Source organism: Capsella rubella, unplaced genomic scaffold, assembly GCF_000375325.1.
Source record: "Capsella rubella cultivar Monte Gargano unplaced genomic scaffold, Caprub1_0 scaffold_5, whole genome shotgun sequence".
Classification (NCBI taxonomy): Eukaryota; Viridiplantae; Streptophyta; class Magnoliopsida; order Brassicales; family Brassicaceae; genus Capsella; species Capsella rubella.
In genome coordinates, this window is record NW_006238919.1 from 11,789,810 (window position 1) to 11,813,492 (window position 23,683).

The following is a 23,683-nucleotide window of genomic DNA, read 5'->3' on the forward strand; positions in this document are numbered from 1 at the left end:
TGTTTGCAATAAGTCATTATATAAAAACTGAAAGTGGTTTGCCTATGAATACAAACATGTTCATGCAAGTGTGCTTCCATGTGCTTCTCTTCTCATTCTTAATCCACCCAATTCTGCTTCACATGTGCATGTATATATATATATTCACATATCTTTTATATGAATACTGTGGTCCGTAAGGTATTTGTATTATGTCATTATTGTTTACAATATATTCACAAATACTTATTTTGCAATTTTTGGTTACACAAATTATATTTCAGTCAAACAAGAAACTAGCTTCAGAAGATATGAGATGATTGAGAAAATATGAATCACAAAGATTAAAAGTGTCAGAATTAAGAAAAATGGACCACTTTGGATAGATTTTAGGGTTAAGGTTTAAGAATTAGGGTTTGTGAAGATAGAGAGATACTTTACAGTTTATAACTTAAGAGTTTAAATATAGACTAATTTTATTATTATTTTACTCTTACTAATTAATTATTATTCATAAAATCTAAACTATTTTTCTTAATTTTTATGACAAATTTATTTTATTTTCAAACTTTTCTGAAATATGATTCCTAAAAAGATCTTATTATATTTAAAAATGAAAATTTAACATCTCCAATATGGACATGATTTTGACAAAGAAACCTAGATAACAGGAATAACATCTCCAGGAATCTTTAATCAATCAAGTACGTTATTTTCACAGTCGCTCAGACCAATATAACCAATAACTCAGATGTATGGATACAAAAAGATGGGTTTATATATTTCCAAGTATTATGGAAATATAAGTGCACAAATATCAAAATTGCATTTAGCTTAGCAATGTCTTGAGACCAGCAAAATGATTGAGCATTGAGAATCGGAATATCTGACAAGACCAATCAAATGTGACAGATTATTCGATAGCATAGGTTATACTATATAACTAGTAATTAATGTAGGTTTATAAGGCTTCTCATAACCTAAATTGCTAATTATAACTCGATCGGGGGTGTAAGTAAGTAAGAAGAGTAATAAAACTACAAAACCAATTTCAATATCTCTTTATTAGATTTTACGTTGAAAGCCAAAAATACGTTATATCGAATCATAAACTGATACCAACAAGTAACATGATAAGATTCAGAAGCAAACCAAAACAATAAAATTGTTATAAAACAAGAATGTGGAAATCAGTAGTTCCAGCCCATAAAATTGGATAACCGAAAAAAAAAAAACATACGGAATCTTCCGTAACGATTCGTACATGTTTTTTTTCACTGTCATATAAGGTCACAAATCACAAGACTGCATCGTTTGTGATCCTATTCTTATTTTAATTACCACCAAATCACAAAGTTTATAATAATATGTAGTGATTATATATATATATGGATATTTTCTGCTATTTATACATCTGACATCAACAAAGATACATGGTATAAACTGTTAATTGGAATATATATATATAAAGTGGTTTTGGTTAATCGTATCATTTGTTTTGGTGAAATCAACATATATATATTTATTTATTAAAATCAATCGTAGTTGTTTCATAATTAACTGATGAATGATTCACACGGAAGTTACGCGTTCACAGCCATATAATATAGAAAAAGATGAAGAAAAGAAAAGCATCGGATTTTAATATAGGTTCATCAACTTGTGACAAATGATTATGCATGTTACTGTGTGTTTTGGTGAATTGGAGAAAAAGCCTTGAGCACAAAGAATAATTATATAAAAAAGGGCAGTTTGTGTATATATATATCATACAATAAGGTGGGAGCATAAGTAACGTGAAGGCAGTTTGATCTGTCGGGGAAATTTCTTATATACTTTTTTTTTTTTTTTATGTTCCTAATTGATATCGTAAAGTATAGTTTTAGCTTAACTACTCGTGACGAATTCATCATTTTCTCTTTTACAAGAATCTGGCTTTGGCACTTAAACGCAATCACCAATATCGAAACACATATTAAGAGGGCCAAACCCCATAAAAAGCCCATGGGCTTTACAAAACGGAAACAGGTACACACAAAAAAAAAAGAGAAATCGGAAAAAAAACCCAGCCGTTGCCGGGAAAGGTTCGGATCCCTACTGAGACGACCATTATCGGTAAGATGTTAGGTGATTCTTAAGGTTTTTAAGATTAAATTTTAAAGTTTAATGTTGATTTTTCTCAAGAGACGTATCTTGCTTAAAAGACGTAAACAAGGGTAAGAGACGCACACATGACATTATTGTATTGGTCAAAGAAGAAAAAGAAGAGAAAAAAAAACAATGGCTCGCGTTCTGTCTTCTCTCTTTTCTTCCCTTCATCAACAATCAATCATTTCTTCTTCTTCTTTTTCGTTTACCAATTTCAATCCTCCGAATCCCTAATTTATCAAATCTAGGGTTTGTGTAATCCGTTCGAACTCTAAAGGTGAAGAAACAAAAATCCGAGGCCACACGGCTCGATGAGGTTGTTCGAACAATGTAGCGTTTGGGGGTGCTGCTAATTCGCTCTCTCAGCTCTATACCCACGCCATGAACCCCCAACGCGTCTCTTTCCTCGCCGGTGAACGTCGCGGCATGGTCTATTCTCTCTCTCTCTCTCTCTTTACCTTATTCTGTATCAAGTTTTGATTTTTATTTCTGGGTTCGATTAAAAAAAAGTTGAATACTTTTCTTGTTTGATGTTGGTTGACTACCTTGAAATTTGAAGGCTTGTGTTTTGTTTGGTTGCTATTTGATTTCAAGATTAGAGTTATTGTTTAACTCATGGATATCATGTTTTGGTTGTTCTGTTTTTTTTGGTCTTGTTTGTGCTGATATGATCTCTTTAAGTTTGTCCTAATTGAATCAATGGAGCGAGAGACACTCTGAATTGGTTCTTATCAGATGAACCTAATCTTCATATAAAGCTAATACGTGGTCTTACTGATCAAAGTTGTGGCCTTTTTGATCTTGAAGTGCCTGCTTTTGTTTCTACTCAGACTAACTCAATTGATGAACTAGGGATCGTTGCTTCCTTATGGGGGCAGCACAACGTTCTTGGCATCATTCAATAGCGTTTCATGATATTGTAAATATGAAGTTTTGAGTTCTTTTGTTCTAATGAATTAGACTTTTTGTTTTACAGGAGAAACTTTACCAATGAGTTGTGAGACAAGAAGAACAAGGAACTAGAGTATCCACAATTGATATTATTACCTACTTGCAGGTTTTTTCCTTTTCTTGAATTTGATCTGAAAAGTTATTCATGTTTACTCTTTCAAAAACATTATGTAAAATGAGCTTGAATATGAACCTGCGGAGACATCGATACCAATCCATGTGCAGGATTTCCCTCAGTACCAACAATTCTCACCACCAAACATAAATACTTCAATGGCTCATGCTCCTTCAAGTCACATAACACAACATTATGACTGAAACCAAGAGAATTATAAACTTTTTTAAAATTAAAATTTAATTTAATTTAATTTTAAAATAAAAATTTTCTAAGAATTTCAAATTAAGAGTCTACCATTAAACACACTTCAAAACTAAAAACAAAAAACTCTTACCTTTTCAAATTTAATAATAAACTATTTTTAAGATTAAATTCTAAGAACCTATTGATAATGTTGCTCTGATGATCATCGGTGGCAGAGAACTCAGAGCATTAGTACCGGAGAATAAAAGATCAAAGGGATTAGAGTCATCGACGGAAGTGTTCTTCTCTTGACGGCTCTGTTCATTCTTTAAATTGAAAAAGTCTCTGATCTGCTCACAATCTTCAGATGGCATGGCTTGTGGTATCTCTTTCTCTGATTGTTATCTGGGTGGCTTCTTTATGCAAAGTTTTCTTCGGAGGAACCTCTAACTCCAGAGCTGCTATTATCGGTCATGGCAAGTAGCCGGAAAGACAAATTTTTTACCGGTTAAGACTTGTTTCTTTTGAGAATTTTGATTTATTTTATTGTACTTGATTTCAGGTAGTAATACCCCTGACAAGAAAAATATTATGTTCGTTATTGCACATCCTGATGATGAGTCAATGTAAGATATATTTGATAATGTGTCTCTCCGCATATTGATTGATCGAATTGTCAAGATTTTTCTATCTATTGTTTTGCTGAGAGATGAGTCTTTGAGATTGATTTCTTGACAGGTTCTTTTCTCCAGTGATAAACTACTTAACTTCCAATGCATACAATCTTCACATGTTATGCTTGTCTACTGGTAATATGCCTTTCTCATACTTTTTTCGGGTTGCTGTATTAGTTTCCTTTTGAAAGTTGTCGAACTGCGGATTTTTTTAGTGGGATGCTTACTAAGATGCAGTTTGGAATTCATTTTGAACACTAGATGAATTATTTTATGCTGCAGGTAACGCTGATGGTATGGGAAGCATTCGGAAAGATGAGCTGCATCAGGCTTGTGCAGTGCTCAAGGTAAATCCAATTTAACTTAGAAAGGATCTTGAGTTCTTGACATGTGTCTTGTACTTGCAGTAAAACGTTGTTTGCTTATATATATATTGAACGTGATGCAGATTTCGCTTCAACAGTTAAGAGTTCTGGACCATCCAAATTTACAGGTCAGTGCAAATATATCTCCCCAGTACACATTTTTATCATTCCCTCTCATTTGAGGGCACACGTATGTTGTATTGTCTCTCTCAGGATGGCTTTGGGAAAGTATGGAGCCATGATTTGCTAACAGAAGTCATCGAAGAAGAAGTCACTAAACACGATATCCACACGGTATGACTTGCCTCCTAATACCTAGATAAAGACACTCATCAGGGTATCCACTTAGAAATATTTCTGTATCTGACTCTCTGTGAGCTGCTTTCAGATCATAACATTTGATAACCATGGTGTTTCTGGTCATTGCAATCACCGAGATGTGCATCGTGGAGTATTGTACGTTAAGACTTCTTTCAGTCCCCAGTCATGAAACCACAGAATCCTTCCTAATCCGTGTGTTATAATACTTGCAGGAATTTCTTGCAAACTAATTCAGGAAAAAATATCAAAGCTTGGGAACTAGTAAGTCATTACTTTATTTTCTCGACTCTGAAAAGTATCCTCAAGCTCCTATCATTTGTAAACTCGATTCAGCTAAAATGTTACATGCTTTTGTAAATCAGGTAAGCCTTAATATCTTTCGCAAGTACTGTGGACCTGTCGACATTTGGCTGTCAATTTTATCCGACAAAAAACATCCAAGTAAGGTAATCATCATAAACGAGCAGCCTTGGAAAAGCTTCAAAGCAATGGCACAACATTTAAGCCAGTGGGTTTGGTATGTCGCCTTCACCAGATATGATATATTTTTCTTACCTCTAACCATGATGAATGGTAAGAACTGAAACATGAATATCTGTTATTTGTTTGTTTGTGATTTTGTGCAGGTTTCGGAAGCTCTTTGTTTCGTTTTCAAGCTACACATACGCGAACACACTGAACAGAATTATCCCTTGAGTCAGATTTTGAGGCAACCCAGCTAGCTAACAAGCTCTTTTCTGAGGCAATGGTGAGAGAATTATGAACAAACACTGTAGCTTGTATTGTTGGATCACTGACAAATTATTTATTTGGCATTTTGCATATATATTTTGTTGTAAAAATACTTTGCTAATAATTCAGATGCAAACAGAGTCACAAAAAACTTGCGAAGTTGAAGCATACATAGAAACACCTTATTTTTCTTTCCATTAATAACGAAAACCAATGTACATATATTTTTATTTGAGGGTCATGCAATTCGGCCAGAAGTAAATAAATTTTGTGTAGGAATAACAATGTCAAACCTGAAATGCAAATCAACTCTACTTTTCAAAATTCTCACCTCAATTCGACATTTAGCTTCCTCTCAACCTCATCACGCACTTTACTCTGCATTTGGAAAAGTCACCATTTTAAAACATTTTCACACAGCATATCTCAACACAATACCTTCCTATAAGGATTTGTCTTATGGTTATTACGAAAGTAACATTTTATCTATGAAAGTTAACTCGTTTACAATTTTAACGTTTCCTTTATGTGCTTTTCCCATTGTGATGATCTGGATCAATGAATAAAGCAGAGGCAAAAATGATTACCTGCAATGCATTGACCTCTTCGTCCGTAAGAGAACGCTCCATGGAACGGAACACGATTCTGTAACAATGACTCGTCATCCCTTTCTTATTTGTGAAATTGTCAATTAACTTCACCTGTGCATCAATAGTATAGGCTATATAAACAAACAAATGCGATGATCCAAGTAAAGCTGAAATTTAAATTTGATTCCTCTAACATTTGTATTCTCCCCAAACCAATAAAAAGATATACCTCTTCAGCAAGATCCCCAGCAATTCCTCTAACAACTTCGCAAAAGTTATTCTCCGTGAATGACTCACTTATCCAGAAACTGATGTCCTTGTAACAAGGAGGATACTACAGCACAAGGTTTTGGTTGTTGTCATTACAACTTACAAGACAAATAGGTCCTTGAACTGATATTTATTAGCCTACGAGAGATGAACGTGAAGACTGAATGTTTAACCTTTGAAAATGGCTTGAATTTGACTCCAAGCTCTCCTTTTCCAAACTGCAAGTAACATCAAATACATTGTGAGAAAATAAGTCATATTCTTATTCGATTAATCTCATCATCCCAATTCTAAGTTGTCACCAAATTAATCACCTGGGACGTGAATCGTTCATCTGATGACCAGAAAAGTCTTATATCAGGGATGTCAAATAAAACCATAGCAAGTCTCTCAAGTCCAAGTCCGAAGGCCCAAGCAACATTATTTTCTAATCCACTTTGTTTCAAAATTCCTTGCTCGGTCACCCCACAGCCCAAAACTTCCAACCAGTCGTCCTGAACCAATAACCAAATAAAGCTTGTGTTACATGCTATAATTTCCAGCGATTAACATATATGTTTTTGGGAAAAGACGACCATACAAAAATAGAAGTGTGACTCTTTAAAACATAGTTATATCAGATAGGAAAACTACCTTAAAATATATCTCAAGCTCAAAAGATGGATTGGTAAATGGGAAGTATGTATCAACCCATCTCATCTCCACAGAACCTGGCGGACAAAAAATGAAGTTCATATTAAACCGTTTCATAATATTTTACCAACTTTCTTTTGAAGTTAATGAGATAACAATCCCAAACTACTATAATAAACCATCTTCCATGTAATTTAGATTATATAATAGATCTTGATGTACCAAATAAGTGACGTGCCAATCCCTCTAGACATTTCTTTAAATCCTCAGCAGCATATAACGTAGGATCCATGCCAGACTCGTTCCAGTCCTCAGGAGAGAAAACACAAAACCCTTCCATCTGTAATAGATAAACGAAGACATAAACATCTTGTATCAGAAAGACATGAAGTCTAGCAAAACAGCAAATTTAAAAACAAAATTGAAGGACCTCGAGAATAGAACACCTGATGGAAAACTGGATAATGAGTAGAATCAATAGAATCTCTACGATAAACATCCCCGGTAACAAGGAAACGACTATGACCTTTCCTCAGCAGCTCAGCTTGGTGAGCACTTGTATGGCACCTTAAAACAGTTTGCGAGTCTACATAGTATGTGTCATTCAGACTTCTGCTTACATGATCAGCAGGAACTAGCACATCATCAAAGTTCTGGTACCAAAACAAACGAAGACTAATTACATAGAAAACCAAGTGATGTTTCAGGAAAAAAATACTATCTTTGAGTACTGCAAACTTACTTGCTTTGTGGTAACAATTGGGGAAAGGTCTTCGAACTTCTCAAACTTTTTAGCGTAATTGGAATCAAAGTAGTTGTATATAGCATTCTTTAGGATTCCAATCGGATGCTTATCCCTTCTGTGTAGCTGCATTCCTAGTTTAGAGAAAATCGAGTCTGGTACATTGTTCGTAGGATCATCATCTCTCACCACATCTGTAATTTCAATTAAGTGTACACAGATCACACATTAGAGTATTAAAAGATGTTAAATTTAACTTCGTTTCGACCAAGTCTAATGTGTGATGGATTTAACTTGTTCACCATAAGAATCCCAAAATGAGCTTCAGCTAAAATGAAATAACTTTAAAAATCAAGTCTATGAACGAACCATTTCTAGCGATTGTGACGCCACCTATATCAACAGCAGAGACGATTGGGTACCGCCGCTTTTTCATTTTAGGCAGTGGTGGAGAATACACGGCGGTGGAAGAAAACGAAGAAGCGAATGAAAACCGTTTGAAGCCATTGGTAGAGAGAAGAACGACGGAAGCTCGACTGAAGATAGTGGAGTGAACTGAGAAAATGGTCATGGCGTCTTAATATTTGGTAGATGTTGCCAAATCCCGAGAGTTAAAACAGATACTAACGGCAAATCACCGTCGATGAAGAGGAGAAAAGTCCCCGACGACGGAAATCGCGGCGGCGAATGGCGGCTGAAAAGAGAAGAGGAGAAATTCTCCGATTAGTGAGAGAGATGATGTGTCGAAATTAGTAGCAGTAGGTTTGGAAATTTTTTTGATGGATTGAATCCTGTGATTTTACTGTTATACCCCCTTTCCCTGAATTATGAAAATTACATATTGAGCTTTTTTTTTTTTTTTTGGTCACCACATATTGAGCTTTATGTTTTCATAATTCATGTATTGCACCTTGATATTTTTCCAACACCTATATTTTTTTTCCTTTCTATATCATCTATCAGTCTGAAATCACAAATAGAAAAGAAAATTCACAATCTTTCGGAGTGAAGAAGAAAGAATAAAAGAGTAATCATATAAAGTATAGAGAAGTTTGAATAGTTGTCTCAGTCTTTGTTGTGTTATATTAAATCATCTACAACAATCTTGGTATTGCTAGGTTTAATAAGGTCTACAGGCTTAAATGAGAAAGATTGAAATAACATTTCAATGTAAGAAGAGTTTGGAAGTACGGTTTATGAGATAATGGTCCAAGCCTAAACGAACACAGATCTCTTCTCTTCTGAAGTTAACCTATTTGGTTATATCTTATCTGAAACTTATCTACAAGTTAAGCTTAAAAAGCTTTGAGGCTCTTGTTGTTAGCTCTGCTACTGTATCTTCTCAGCAGCATTCTGAAAACACATGTAGTTGAAGAGCCAAGCTAAGCCTTTTGGCTTATTAATCTGTGCAGTAAGCGGCTTAGAAAGCTCTTCATGAAGCACGCAGTATCTTTGTTTCATCTCTTCAATTTCCTTCTCCATCTTCTCATGATTTCGTCTGACTTCCTGGTAAACACAGAGAGAGACCTTTCAGTAAACAAGATATTCAGAGACATTGTTAAATGTGTGAATAGGAGAGCTCACAGCTAGTTCTAGTTGTCTTTTCTCTTCCTTTTTAGCTTCTCCTCTGGCATTTCTCTGCACCTCATAGACAAGAGCAGCCCCTGCAACCTAAAAAGAAGAAGACGTGTTTGTCTATTTCATAACCAATTGAATTGATGAAAACAAGTTTAATTAAGACAAGCAAGTGATCTTATTGATGCAATGACTCCAATTGCAGATGCAAAACAACCTCATAGAAACAGAATGAGAAGATCGATGGATATCAAAATTTCTCCTTTGAGTCCTTAAGCAATCAAAATCTATTAAAAGACATGAGAAATAAGATACCGTGAAGGCGAAGAGTTCCCCTAGAAGATCTGCAGCAGCTTGAACAGCTCGTTCTTCATTTAGGGGTCGAATAACTGCATCAGTCACACGACCAGAAGCGCGTCTTTGTAACTTTGTTGTAAACCTGTGATTCGCCTGTCACAGTTTTGAGCAAACACAAAGCATATCAATTAAAGAAGCAGTTTCATAAACCCTTGATTCAAAATCAGGAATTTGGCTATATCCAACAATATCCAGAGGAGGAACTTATGCAATCAGATCAACAAACACACACGGGTAAACTCGTTTCCATAGATGATCATAACCAAAGATTGGAAATTTGGGTTTTTTATTAATACCTGTGCAATGTTGATGATGAATTGACGGAATTTGGGATTAACACCAGCTTCTTTTTGAGGCGATTAGCGATGGGTTTGCAGATAGTTCGTAGAGCTAGGGTTCCTAGCTTCAGAAGCGGCATGACCATGGTCTGCTGCACCAGAGACTTCGGCTTGCTCATGAGAGGAAGACAAAACTAAGGTTTTACCTTGGTGTTTAGGCTTTTTTTTTTTAAAGCTTTTAACTTTTAAGACCCAATCAGACCTTGCCGGGCAAGGCAATTTTGCGTTTTTATTTATATAATTTTCCTGAAAATTTACAAATTTTAGATTCGAATCCTGAAAATTTACAAATTTTAGATTCGAATCCTGGATCGGGTTTTGTTGTCGGGTCGGGTCAAATTCCGGGTCTTTAAGGTGAGAAGGGGACTGGTGTTTTTTCTCCTTTGAGCTAAAAATGGGAGGGAAAGAGAGAGACAATGGCGTCCACAGGAATGGCGAAATCGAAGGGGAGTTTATGCCTCTCACTCTGCAGAAATCGATCACACGCCATGAGAAACGAAATTCATTTCTCACATTTGCCTTTGAACCCAGAAGAAGAAGAAGAAGCTATCACGTCCATGAAATTCGAGCCTCGACGGTTTTGGTGCTATACGAATATCGAAATCACCGTCTTCTCTAAAAGTCTTATAGCTCCGTCGACAAGGGTTGCTGAAGTTTTACCCGTTTCTCAGAGGGATTGCGGGAGTTACATTACATCCACAGGTGTTTTTCCCGTCTACTTCGATTCTTTTGTCATAAGAATGAATCCGGTTCATGGGTTTTTTGCTTTTGCTTGATTCATTAATGGGAGAATGGTTTTCGAACCTTAGTAATAATTGTGGAAGAGATTTTTTGGGAAAGCAAGATTTTATAACCTCAATTAGCCTTTTGAAGTATTGTTTAAAGCTTTTGGTGTTTGGTGAAATGCTAGGAAGATCTACGGGATGGCTGAAAACATCATAGTGGATTCTCATGTTTGGGTGGAAGACCCAGAAAGAGCATGGATTGATGGGGTTGTACTTAATATCAAGGGAGATGAAGCAGAGGTTAAAACCAATGATGGCAGAGAGGTATAGGACTTTTTTTTTTTCCCTTCAGTTATTTAATGCTCTTGTAGCTCATATTGCTTCCATTTGTTTAGGATTCATCACTTAGTTATCTTCAAGGAAAGTTCTTTTGTAGTCCTTTGTCATGTTAGAGAAATAGTCATGGGATTATATATTATCCTGCCTTGTAGAGATTCTTTTTCTCCCAGAATTAGATGTTCTACACATTAAATATTTAATGACTTTCATCATACATTGCATCCTTTAAGACGTACTATAAATGTTGGTATTGCTTTCAGTCGTTTGATACAAAAACCAATAACTGGATCTTCACAAACAGCTCTCTGTCTTACTTTGTTTTTAGTTCTAATGCCATTTCAAGCTTTTAGTGATTTGCCTTCCTTACTCCTGATTCACATTTCCTTTTACTGGTCAGATTATTGCTAACTTATCAAAACTCTATCCAAAAGACACTGAAGGTCCTTCAGAGGGAGTAGAGGATATGACTAGATTATCTTATCTGCATGAGCCTGCAGTTCTCGACAATTTGGCAACCAGATATGAACTCAATGAAATTTATGTAAGAATATTTCATTTCTTGTTGTGAACCAAATATTTTCATTTTTGGTCCTTGGTAAAAACCATTAGTTAATGCAGTGATAGCCGAGTCTGTTATAGTATTTTGACATCATGACAGACTTATACAGGATTCATTCTTATTGCTGTCAATCCCTTTCAAGGACTCCCCCATCTCTATGATGCTGAGGTTATGGAAAAGTACAAGGAAGCCTCGTGCAAAGAGCTGAGTCCTCATGTTTTTGCAATTGGTGGCATCGCCTATAGGTGATTATTTGTCCATTTTTATTATTGTTTTCTATGAAAATAGCAGAAAAGGGTTTATTTATTAGTTTGAGAAAATTTGCTACAGGGAAATGATTAATGAAGGCAGGAACAAATGTATATTGGTCAGTGGTGAAAGTGGTTCTGGAAAGACAGAAACGACTAAGATGCTCATGCATACTTTGGAGGGCATACTGCAGCTGAAGGAAGGACAGTTGAAAACCAAGTTCTAGAAGTAAGTTGTGATGATTTAGTTTAGTATTTCAAATTACAGAGCCTCCTACACTGGAGGGGAGAGGTTTTAAAATGCTGCCTAAATCATATAAATTTGAAGGCTATGTCGAAGACTTTCTATCCAATTATCTGCTCAACAGACAAGACATTTTTGTTTGTTAAGCTTTCCTGAGCCTATAGTCTTAGATTGGAGCTTTCTCGTTAATGTGATACCATTTTTTTTGGTTTTTGGTCTAATTCTTTATGTCAATTTGGTTATGATACAGTCAAATCCCGTTCTCGAGGCATTTGGAAATGCGAAGACTGTTAAGAACAACAATTCTAGGTAAACTTAGAGCTCTTATCATCGAGTGCTTTCATTTCTCCTTAATTCGCTTTGCTTGTCCACCTGTCTCTTTTACCTACTATTATTGAGATTTATTACTGCTGATTATAAATATGTATGCCTTTTCTTGTTGCAGTCGTTTTGGGAAATTTGTGGAGATTCAATTTGATGACGTGGGCCGAATATCAGGGGCAGCCATCAGAACTTACCTTTTGGAGAGGTCACGTGTTTGCCAAGTTTCAGATCCTGAACGTAACTATCACTGCTTTTATCTCCTGTGTGCTGCTCCTCCAGAGGTAGGGTTTTCTAAGTTTTCCATACCTTCTATCCGATGAATCTTTGAACTGATAGATGATATTAAAAATTGCAGGATGTTGAGAGGTTTAAATTGGGAGATCCTAAGTCATTTCGCTATCTTAATCAATCTAGCTGCTACGAACTTGATGGTGTAAATGATGCAGAAGAGTATCTTGCTACCAGAAGGGCTATGGATGTAGTTGGAATAAGTGAAAAAGAACAGGTTTGCAATTTATTTGCCAATTTACCTATCACCTGTTGATTGCTAATAGCAACAACTTAACTTCTTTTTTTTTGGTCTCTTCAGGATGCAATTTTCAGAGTTGTGGCTGCCATCCTCCATCTTGGAAATATTGAATTTTCGAAGGGAGAAGATGCTGATTCATCATCTCTAAAAGATGAACAGTCAATGTTTCATCTCGAAATGACATCAGAACTGCTCATGTATTATATGGCTCTTCTACTTTTCCAACTTACTAATTCTTAAACTGCATGTAACTATAACTTGTTATTTTAGGTGTGATCCCCATTCCTTGGAGGATGCTTTGTGTAAGCGTATGATGGTCACCCCAGAAGAAGTTATCAAGAGAAGTCTTGATCCTCTTGGCGCTGCTGTTAGCAGGGATGGTTTAGCAAAAACAATATATTCTAGACTCTTTGATTGGTAAAGTTTCTATGTCAATGTTCAAACATCCTTTCTTACCATATGCCACTGAGGGTGACATATTATTATTTTCCAGGTTGGTTAACAAAATAAATATCTCTATTGGGCAAGATTCTCACTCTAGGCGCTTGATCGGAGTCCTTGACATTTATGGTTTTGAGAGCTTCAAAACCAACAGGTAATGGCTGCGAGCATGCATGGGGTAGTTCTTAATTGTTAAGACACACCCAGTGTCCTACCATCTAATAGATTATTTTTCAATTTCTCTTTCCCTTTGACTTTAGTATGAAGAGGACAATGTATATGATAAAGATATTATTTATGTTCGATATTCCTTAATATTGCGATCTTAGAAATGATGTCTTTTTATAAGTTTCCATTTTCCAGGAATAAAGAGATATCTATGATATTACCTAATCTAACCTCTACTTCAGTTGAAACTGACTTGTTAATATTTTCCGTGCAGTTTTGAACAATTCTGTATTAATTACACGAATGAAAAGCTGCAACAGCATTTCAACCAGGTATGAGGTCAGTCGTAGGTTATGGCTGCTGATTTGGCTCAAGATTCTGTTAATTAATCTGAACTCATTAATATTGTACAGCATGTATTTAAAATGGAACAAGGTGAATATCAGAAAGAAGAAATAGATTGGAGCTATGTGGAGTTTGTTGATAATCAAGATGTTGTGGATCTGATTGAAAAGGTTTTTTTTTCTCCGATTATCTAGTTTTCCCTGGTATAAAGACAGATTCATGCCTTAATATTTGCGACCAATGTGGGTAATTCAAACAGTAGACAGTAGAAGTTCTTAGATAGCAGTGTGACATCATCTAAACTACAGCCCACTAGGTCAGCCTATGTGTTTACAGAAAATGCTTGCATCTGTACCCGAAAATCCATGTTTTATATCTTTACTATATAATAATTAATAAATATAAGAACACCCTTAAATAATCATGAAAGCTGCATGAGTTCTATCTGTTTTCAAATCTGCTCTGGTGTCCTGGCTCACTATACGTTGTTCTGGCTTGAAAAAGACATGGAGTAGCGGGGCTTTTTTATTCATGGAGTCTGTTATTCCATTACGTCATGCTGCATTTTTTTCCCCTGATAATATGATTTCAATCTTTTGCAGAAACCGGGTGGTATCATTGCTCTTCTAGATGAAGCATGGTATAATAAAATTTACTATTTTCTGACACAGTAACTATACTTTCCATCACCATTGTTATGTGCTATAAGCGTTTATTCTCTCTGCAGCATGCTCCCAAAATCAACTCCTGAAACATTTTCTGAGAAACTGTATCACACATTCAAGGATCATAAGCGCTTCATGAAACCAAAATTGACTCGTTCAGATTTTACATTAGTTCATTATGCAGGGGATGTAAGTTGCATCTCATACTCTGTTGCTTTTAGTATTAAAAGTAGATAAAGTTATTTTCTAAATGCTATTCTTTTCAGGTTCAATACCAGTCCGATCAATTTTTAGACAAAAACAAAGACTATGTTGTTGCTGAGCATCAAGACTTGTTATATGCTTCTAAATGCTCCTTTGTGTCAGGCCTCTTTCCTCCTCTTCCTAAAGAGAGTAGCAAATCTAAGTTTTCCTCAATTGGTACTCGTTTCAAGGTGACTTGCCTGCGAATCCATGAAGACTACTTGATAGGACTGGATGATTGGAGCACATATATGATATTGTTGAAATTTTGATCCCACACTCATCATCTGTACGAGCTGACATGTTCAATTAATTGGTGCAGCTACAATTGCAACAGCTGATGGAGACACTGAACTCTACGGAACCCCACTACATCAGATGTGTTAAGCCAAACAATGTGTTGCAACCAACAGTGTTTGACAATGCCAATGTCTTGCATCAATTACGATCTGGGGTCAGTGTTTCTGCTGAATTTTTCATATTAACATGTTTCATGTATTGAGGTGATTTATGATCTTTGTCTTATGCAGGGTGTTCTTGAGGCCATTAGAGTGAAATGCGCTGGATATCCAACAAATAGGACTTTCATTGAGTTCTTAAATCGATTTGTCATTCTTGCACCGGAAATTCTGAAAGGAGAGTATGTATCAGTTCTACCTTTAAATTTGCAATATATTCTGCTCTTGTTTTCTTTATTGCTCCTTAATTCTATTCGTAACAGCTTCCTAAACTTACAATGTAACCAGGTATGAAGCAGATGTTGCATGCAAATGGATTTTGGAGAAAAAGGGGCTTACAGGTTACCAGGTAAGGTTCCTACGAAGTTCACTAAAAATTTAATAGGAATCCAGTTTTGCATAAGTCGAATACGTGTAGTCTTTTCAGTATTCTATGGAAGTTGAGTTCCCCAGATAGCATAACTCCCCGAGGGCCCTAGGTGCATGTTGATGATGTAAATCTAATTTGCAGATTGGAAAAAATAAAGTTTTCCTAAGAGCTGGTCAGATGGCCGAGCTAGATGCACACAGAATAAGAGTGCTTGGCGAATCAGCGAGGATGATACAGGGACAAGTTAGAACCCGTCTAACAAGAGAACGATTTGTTCTCATGCGGAGGGCTTCAGTTCATATACAGGCTAACTGGAGAGGTAAGGGCCTTAGATTTTTATTTTTGGGTGTTAAGGTTTTATCGATATGCAGATAAAATTAGGGACGGCGATAAAGTCTCTTTTTCATCTTTTAGGAAATCTTGCACGAAAGATATCCCATAACATGAGAAGGGAGGAGGCTGCCATTAAAATCCAGAAAAACTTACGTAGACAGATTGCCAAGAAAGATTACGGACAGACCAAATCTTCCGCACTCACCTTGCAGAGTGGAGTCCGCAGAATGGCTGCACGTCATGAATACCGTTTTAAATTAACGACTAGAGCAGCAACTGTGATTCAGGTCCTTATCTTATTATCCTTATAGTACTTTAAATATCCTGGAATCGTTCTATCTCACGAACTAGAAACGATTTTCAACTCTATTCAACTTGCAGGCATATTGGCGTGGTTACAGTGCTATATCTGACTACAAGAAATTGAAAAGAGCTTCTCTTGTTTATCAAAGTAAACTGAGAGGAAGAATTGCCAGAAAACAGTTAGGACAGTCAAAGCAGGTATTGCAAAGCAATCTCTTCATGCTGTATGAGTATCAGATGTTTTAATTTATTCAGCATGTTACGTAGAACAAGATATTTGGTTTCCTTTAATTGATGTAAAAACATGGGTATAGGCTGACACAAAAGAAGAGATAGAAAATGAAAGAACGGTGGAACTTTCCAAAAGAACAGAAGAGCAAAGTGATGATGTAGAGATTGGACATGAACGAAAGACAAAAAATTCCATCGAAGCAGAAGATGGACGTGATAAGTCCTTTGTAGTGCATTCAGAGCCAAGTGATGATGACGAGATAGGGCATGAAAGAAAGACAAAACATTCCATCGAAGCAGAAGATGGAAATGAGAAGACCTTAGTAATGCATTCAGATCAAAGTGATGATGAAGAGATACGACATGAAAGAAAGAAAAAACATTCCAGTGAAGAGGAAGATGGAATTGAGAAGTCCTTTGTGATGCATTCAGATCAAAGTGATGATGAAGAGACAGGACATAAAAGAAAGACAAAACATTCCATCGAAGCAGAAGATGGAATTGAGAAGTCCTTTGTAATGCATTCAGATCAAAGTGATGATGAAGAGATAGGACATGAAAGAAAGACAAAACATTCCATCCAAGCAGAAGATGGAAATGAGAAGTCCTTGGTTCTCGATTCAGAGAAGCCTTACAACACGTTTTCTGTTGTTAGCCAAATAACGGAACCTATTCGTGACACAGAAATTGAATCCCTCACTGCAGAAGTTGAGATGCTGAAGGTAATGTTTCTATACCCACCAACATTGTGACTAGCTTTAGAAATGTGTATGCTAATTATCTCTGGAAGTTGTTCACTGATCTATTTACCTGATATGCAACCCTATATCGTGAACAAAATATATTGTGGCTATCATCTTCATCAAATGCATGGAGGATAAATTGGAATGTTGGATATTTCTTCAGGCCTTGTTGCAAGTAGAGAAACAAAGAGCTGACATTTCCGAAAGAAAATGTGCTGAAGCCCGAGAACTTGGGGAGAGAAGGCGTAAAAGATTAGAAGAAACAGAAAGAAGAGTTTACCAACTACAAGACTCTTTGAACAGGTATTATTGATTCGTAATTTTAACAACCATGAATTATCTTTGATGTATCTTCCTTCAAACAATTTTGACTGCTTCGTTAAAAGCTTCAGTATCAAACTCTGTACATTTACTGATGCTAAGTCTTGTTTAGTGTATTCCAGGTTGTTATATTCTATGTCGGACCAATTCTCACAATTAAAGTCCATCTTAAGATCTCCTTCTATGTCAACTTCAACAATGGCCTCAGCGCCAGTTGTGCGTGATGATCTTGGTGACAGCTCTGAGAACTCTGAAGCTTCATCAACCGATTCTGATTTCACTTTTCCTGCTCCTTCCCCAGACAATTTCTCGACGTATAACACGAATCAGCTGCAAGTCATTGTTCAGGATCTCTCGACCACAGAAGGCAAAGGTCAGTGGTAATAGCACTAAATCCCATGAAAGATTGCAAGTTATTTGTCTATGAAATAAGAGCTAGGGCCCTAGGTTTTCAGTGGGTTAAGTTGAAACACTTGATTAGTTTCTTTACCTAGAAAGATAGCTTCAATCTATTCCGTTTCTTTGTTACACCTGCCTCTAAATCCACCATAATGTAATCATTTTACACAAGGTATACATTGTTAATTGAATCATCCTTCTTCTCATGTTGTAGAACAATAATATTGCAGGAACAGAGAATTATGACAGTGATAAGGAAGGAGGCTTTGAAGATTACTTTTGATGATGCAGCACGGTTTTGATCTCTTCACCAGATATTTGGAGTGCTTATAATCTCTTTACTCCATTGTTGTACCACAGGGCAATTGTTTAGTGTTTACACTTAGTTCAAACTTCATTTTGTAGATTCCTCAGGAGTAAATTCTGCAAGAACTATGTAGAGTCATCAAGATATGTCAAGTTCCATGTGTGTTTGTTACTTCAACTAATACAATTGTAGCTGAATTCCAGAATTCCTAATTTGCTGTCTTTTGTCCTCATCATTGCGCATTATGCGTTTGGATCCCTGTTATAACTAATTTCTTCCTGCAATTTAGATCCATGAGTAAGATAAATCGTTAGGCTGTTGCTGTCTCCAACAAGAAGGCAGTGTGATATTCATGAATTTAAGTTAAGAACGTGTTAATAATTTCTTTTATGAACTTCTGTACAACAAGCACCAGTGGTCTAGTGGTAGAATAGTACCCTGCCCGGCTGGTGCACCATATATTCAATATGCAAAATTACTTTTTGTATATTGTTACTTCATATATGCTATTTACACATCAAGGAAGTAACACTACTGTTTATATAATCCATCATATATTCTTATAAAAGTTTATGTAATTTTTGACCTCAACCCAAGCACTAGATCACACTATAACATTGGAGGCATACGTTCATTACACTGATGAGGGATATTAGATTGTAAGAGCCAACATAGAGAGAGAGCGAAACAGGTAAACATGAGATCATGGATGGATGGTTCAGGAATCCTCCGGGTTTTGCCAGTTTCACCGAGTAAGATAGTATATGACTAGAAATAAACCCACGAAGGATGCCACAAGCGTCAGCATTCTTCGGCTAGACTTTGTCTCAAATACCTGCAAGGATTTGATTCAACATATCAAATACACTTTGCATCACATAATCAAGCTATAAGCCAAATGAATCTGAGAAAGTGTTTCTACTCGGATTTACCGTTTTAAACCGGTCCATGGTTCCTGAGAGAAATCCCCTTGATGTATCCATATCATTGCCCTAAATAGAAATCATCCAAAATGTTCAGTAACAGTAAAGTCTGTGAGAAAGAAAGGAAAAATTATAATAGTATCGGAAAACTGTGGGAAATACCATTCTGTCAAGCATCCGGTTATGAGTATCAACTTCTTCATTTATATCACCAGATAGCTGTTCATGCCAAAAGAAACATATCAGAATCTGGTACAAACCTAGTCGTGCAGAAAATTTTGAAACTATGTTTCGGGTTTCCATACTACAGCTACGGGTAAATCACAAACGAGGTATTGCAAGAGTTTGTGGCTATCCCATTCTTAATGTCATTTATCATATGCTTGATGTGATGCTATGCTCGTCTTCAAATAGAATCCAGATGCAGGCAAGCTTACTCGTTTTAATAGAATGACTCTGTCTTGCAATCCTTCCAACGCACGCTCATTGTCATGTTCATTGATTTCATGAGAGTAAGAAGAAGCAGCTCGAATTCCTCCCTCTTCAATGCCATCAAAGAGAGAACTTCTACCACCACGCGGCTCCCTGATAACAAAAATTATACCTCAGCAAGGACACAGCACCATCTTTCACTCGTTCATGATTCAATAAAGAACTCAAAGCAACTAATGTCCAAAGCCTTAAAAGCTCAAGCAGAGGCTATACAAACAACATGACTCACTAGCAAATATGAATAACTCAGATGCCTGGTAATTCCAGATCCCGATTTTGCAGTTTATAAGCTGAATTGGGACTGATCTACATCTACAACAACACAAAGCAACAGTCCTATTCTATATTTATTCACCGCTTCTTCGGATCCACCTGATGAAACTAATCTAAAAAATTACGGAGCTCGTGAGAAGACATCGAAACAACATCAGATTTGTTCAGATCTTTACCCCCAAATTCTAAATAAACATGTGTTGGCAAAAAAGAGACTCAGAGAGCTAACCTTCTAGGATTCATCGATCAATCGAATAGAACACGATCTAATCGTCCTGGCTTCTCGATTTCGCAGCAACGTTCACCTACCTGGATCTATGGTTTCAGAACGCAAATTTGAGGGAGGAAACGGTTGATATGTCGAAAGAAGAAGCTAAATCATCAACAACGTACTGTGTCGACGCTAAGTAGTACATATTTAGATAATCGAAACTATGCGGTCAAATTTATAATTTTAAGATTGTTACGGGCCAAACAATAAATTACGTTATTAACAGATTAGGTCCCGCGTTGTTTTCCTTTTTCTCGAATCGGATTCTCTCCTCTTTTGTATTTATTTTAAAAAAAACCTAGTCGTCGTCGGCTCTGTTACTAACTCCGTCGTCCTCTTGTCGGAACCAGATTTTTTCAAACGACGGCGAAGCTGATTTAGTGAAGATGGAATCTAATGGGTCAGTTTCATCGACGGTTAACTTGGAGAAGTTTCTCTGCGAGCGATTGGTTGACCAGTCACAGCCGATATCGGAGCGATTTAGAGCTCTCTTCTCTCTTCGCAACTTGAAAGGACCAGGACCTCGCAACGCTCTAATCCTCGGTTTGTTCTTCAATCTCTGCTTCTCAAGTTCTTCTCTTTCTTGTTTTAAATTTCATTTGTACTTTAGGAAGAACATTTGAGTTATTTTTTTTTTGCTTAAAACTGAATTTGCCAAAAATAATCCTACTTCTTATAGTTGTTAAAAGATGTCTTGGCGCTTGATGAATGTTTCAAATGTGAAAACTTTATCTCTTTGATTAGTGTTTCGTTTAAAACTTGTGTATAAGGCTAAATTAAAAGTCTTTTGCTCTGTAACTTTATAGGTATTTTGTATCCGGAACTACAAAAGTTCAAAATTTTCCTTTTAGTTAGTGATTGGACGAAATTTCTTCAGAATTTGTGTGCTGATATGGTTTGTTGCTGCTTGTGATTGTTTACCATGCGACTATTAATAGATTCGAGTTTTGGTTATCAGGATGTGGTTTCCATCATTTGGTTTTTGAGCCATCTTTCTCATTGCTGATTGTTTCTTGCTTTGATATGTGACATTTTTAACTGTTGATTTTCTCAATTGGATTTTCTGAAACTCTGAAGAGCAAGAGCATGTTTATTTAGTTTCAGTAGGGAGATTTCTATTGATCATTGCACTGGGACTAACTTCGCGTCTATCTTTTTTTCCTTCTCCTGCAGCATCTAGAGACTCTTCTAATCTGTTAGCACATGAAGCTGCATTTGCATTGGGTCAGATGCAAGATGCTGAAGCAATTCCTGCTCTTGAATCGGTTCTTAATGATATGTCTTTGCATCCAATAGTACGACATGAGTTGAGTACAATTTGATCTTTGTGGTGGAGTTAATCTCAGATCATCTGTATTTCCTCTGTATTAGTATAAGCTTGTTTATCCTTTCAAATCTCTGATTCGCTGTTTATATAACAGGCAGCAGAAGCTCTTGGAGCCATTGGTTTAGCAGGTAATGTTGACATCTTAAAGAAAAGCTTGAGTTCGGATCCAGCTCAGGAGGTTCGGGAAACATGTGAATTAGCTCTCAAAAGGATTGAAGAGTTGGGCAATGTTGATGCCGAGAACCAGTCAACCACTACAGATAAATCACCTTTCATGTCTGTTGACCCAGCAGGCCCAGCTGCTTCTTTCTCTTCTGTCCAACAACTCAGGTTCTTCTACTATTGACCAATTCAAAATCCTTTAGTTTATTTTCCAGTTTGTCACAGTTTACTGATTTATATCATTGAACTATAGGCAAATTCTTTTGGATGAGACAAAATGTATGTATGAGAGATATGCTGCACTTTTTGCCTTACGGAATCATGGTGGGGAGGAAGCGGTTTCTGCCATAGTTGATTCTTTGGGTGCTAACAGTGCTCTTCTTCGTCACGAGGTTTGTCAAGTTTCCTTCATTACATATTTTCAGTTTGATCATTGTTTCCTAGTGAGACTTTACTCGTTGAAGATGTTCATGAACTTGAATGAGTTGTTTTGTTAAGATGTTTAACCTTGAATCTCTGCCTTATTGGTCTCAAACCTTAAATCGTATAAGTGCTGCTTTGTTGATGCAATTTTTCCATAGGTTGCGTATGTCTTGGGCCAATTGCAAAATAAAACTGCTTTAGCCACTCTGAGCAAAGTACTTAAAGATGTGAGCGAGCACCCAATGGTTAGACACGAGGCTGCAGAAGCGCTTGGCTCTATTGCAGGTATCTTTCCTAAAAATATGCTTCATTGCTTGAATGACTACAATTTAATTCGACTGTCTATACTTAACTACTTCACAATACTCGGCTCTATTCAGATGAGCAGAGCATTGCATTGCTACAAGAATTCTCAAGGGACCCTGAGCCTATTGTTGCACAAAGTTGTGAAGTTGCATTAAGCATGTTGGAATTTGAAAATTCGGGAAAATCGTTTGAGGTAAACACTATGATCTCAGACTCTTGCCCACATATCTGGTGAATACTTTAGGACGGTGAATCTGTAACGACCCATATTTTAACTTTTTTTGCAGTTCTTTTTCACGCAAGACCCCCTTGTTCACTAAGAATGCTCAATGATCTTAACCATTCTTCTTCAACCATTTACCAACAAACAAAAGGAACACAAACTATAGCAGGAAGCAAACATTTTCTAGAGAGAGAGAGAGAGACGAAAATGCTACTTTAACAACTCATTATGTACGATTATTATTAACTTGTTATAATTGTCGTCATTGTGTGTTTAAGGTTAAAAACTTAATATACATTGTCTGTGGGTATTAAAGCTTTCCATTGCTTAACCCGATATTTGTAAACCAAATCCAAATAAAGTTTTGTTTAGCAACATTGGTCAAATTTTGAGCTATATTTTGGTTCTCTATGATTATAGATAGATACAGACGTATGACTGAATTGTTTTAAGAAACTTGTAGTTACGGAACTGAAAAGATGCGTGTTAGAAAAAGAGTTGTTTAGCAACATCGGTCAAAGCTCTAGCACGAAAACCAAAGCACGATCATTAATATTAATATTGAGTTAAAAAGTGTTTTTTGTAAACTCTAATAATTAGTAAGCAATTTGATGAAAAAGTATACTGTACTCAACTGAGTTGATCACATTCGAAATTACTACATGGCATCAGCGTATGTCGGTAAACCTTTAACGATCACTTTCCGGTTTACCCGGCCCTCCAGAACACGACAAACGGCAACATCTTCTAATGTCCGGCGTTCGGCGGGATAAGTCAAAATCAAAGATTATATAAAAAGAAAAGAACACTAACTTCTGTTTTGGAGCTTTATCAATCGGCCGTCTACGTTATTATTAACTGCTAGTTGTCTTAACAGTTTGACTCGAGTTCAGTCGACTAATCATTCAAAACCCTTTAACAAAATCAAGTTTTATCAAAATCAAAAATATATAATACGATTTGAGTTTTAGTTAAGAGCATACTGATAAATGATAATAGACGTGATGTGTTT

The 23,683-nt window shown here is 36.3% G+C and overlaps 6 protein-coding genes across 6 annotated transcripts; 3 read left to right on the forward strand and 3 right to left on the reverse strand.

The window, feature by feature from the left end:
* The first annotated feature begins 2,030 nt into the window (after window positions 1-2,030).
* On the forward strand, window positions 2,031-5,641 carry LOC17885041 (probable N-acetylglucosaminyl-phosphatidylinositol de-N-acetylase). Its single transcript, XM_023782687.1, has 13 exons — window positions 2,031-2,094; window positions 2,376-2,556; window positions 3,104-3,184; window positions 3,616-3,855; window positions 3,942-4,005; window positions 4,118-4,188; window positions 4,336-4,400; window positions 4,502-4,546; window positions 4,632-4,712; window positions 4,807-4,874; window positions 4,952-5,000; window positions 5,102-5,256; window positions 5,366-5,641. The coding sequence occupies exons 4-13, from the start codon at window positions 3,747-3,749 to the stop codon at window positions 5,433-5,435; spliced, it is 777 nt and encodes a 258-aa protein (XP_023638455.1). The 5' UTR covers window positions 2,031-2,094; window positions 2,376-2,556; window positions 3,104-3,184; window positions 3,616-3,746; the 3' UTR covers window positions 5,436-5,641.
* Window positions 5,642-8,439, reverse strand: LOC17884850 (phenylalanine--tRNA ligase, chloroplastic/mitochondrial). The gene is made up of 10 exons (XM_006291115.2): window positions 8,076-8,439; window positions 7,707-7,900; window positions 7,411-7,617; window positions 7,187-7,304; window positions 6,965-7,041; window positions 6,646-6,825; window positions 6,505-6,549; window positions 6,291-6,395; window positions 6,059-6,172; window positions 5,642-5,849 (listed from the first exon to the last, which is right to left on the reverse strand). Exons 1-10 carry the CDS (start codon window positions 8,275-8,277, stop codon window positions 5,799-5,801), a joined length of 1,293 nt encoding a protein of 430 aa, XP_006291177.1. The 5' UTR covers window positions 8,278-8,439; the 3' UTR covers window positions 5,642-5,798.
* Window positions 8,440-8,799: 360 nt separating this feature from the next.
* LOC17884918 (OPA3-like protein) lies at window positions 8,800-10,166 on the reverse strand. Its single transcript, XM_006292926.2, is given in 5 exon segments — window positions 8,800-9,212; window positions 9,291-9,377; window positions 9,597-9,731; window positions 9,935-9,990; window positions 9,993-10,166. Coding segments are annotated over 5 exon segments (558 nt in total). The 5' UTR covers window positions 10,096-10,166; the 3' UTR covers window positions 8,800-9,035.
* A 149-nt stretch (window positions 10,167-10,315) lies between these two features.
* On the forward strand, window positions 10,316-18,506 carry LOC17886208 (myosin-16). The gene is given in 27 exon segments (XM_023783535.1): window positions 10,316-10,678; window positions 10,887-11,025; window positions 11,438-11,581; window positions 11,699-11,844; window positions 11,930-12,015; window positions 12,018-12,076; window positions 12,342-12,400; window positions 12,537-12,696; window positions 12,771-12,920; window positions 13,005-13,141; window positions 13,215-13,361; window positions 13,438-13,539; window positions 13,828-13,885; window positions 13,967-14,068; window positions 14,501-14,538; window positions 14,626-14,752; window positions 14,830-14,997; window positions 15,129-15,260; window positions 15,337-15,446; window positions 15,553-15,613; window positions 15,776-15,953; window positions 16,049-16,254; window positions 16,349-16,468; window positions 16,585-17,223; window positions 17,408-17,547; window positions 17,688-17,938; window positions 18,195-18,506. Coding segments are annotated over 26 exon segments (3,699 nt in total). The 5' UTR covers window positions 10,316-10,678; window positions 10,887-10,899; the 3' UTR covers window positions 18,248-18,506.
* Window positions 18,507-18,732: 226 nt separating this feature from the next.
* LOC17884818 (bet1-like SNARE 1-1) lies at window positions 18,733-20,348 on the reverse strand. Its single transcript, XM_006291990.2, has 5 exons — window positions 20,189-20,348; window positions 19,632-19,779; window positions 19,357-19,413; window positions 19,204-19,263; window positions 18,733-19,106 (listed from the first exon to the last, which is right to left on the reverse strand). The coding sequence occupies exons 1-5, from the start codon at window positions 20,200-20,202 to the stop codon at window positions 19,017-19,019; spliced, it is 369 nt and encodes a 122-aa protein (XP_006292052.1). The 5' UTR covers window positions 20,203-20,348; the 3' UTR covers window positions 18,733-19,016.
* A 157-nt stretch (window positions 20,349-20,505) lies between these two features.
* On the forward strand, window positions 20,506-23,057 carry LOC17886718 (deoxyhypusine hydroxylase). The gene is made up of 7 exons (XM_023783536.1): window positions 20,506-20,773; window positions 21,404-21,537; window positions 21,652-21,887; window positions 21,973-22,111; window positions 22,301-22,427; window positions 22,523-22,641; window positions 22,736-23,057. Exons 1-7 carry the CDS (start codon window positions 20,617-20,619, stop codon window positions 22,766-22,768), a joined length of 945 nt encoding a protein of 314 aa, XP_023639304.1. The 5' UTR covers window positions 20,506-20,616; the 3' UTR covers window positions 22,769-23,057.
* The last annotated feature ends 626 nt before the right edge of the window (window positions 23,058-23,683 follow it).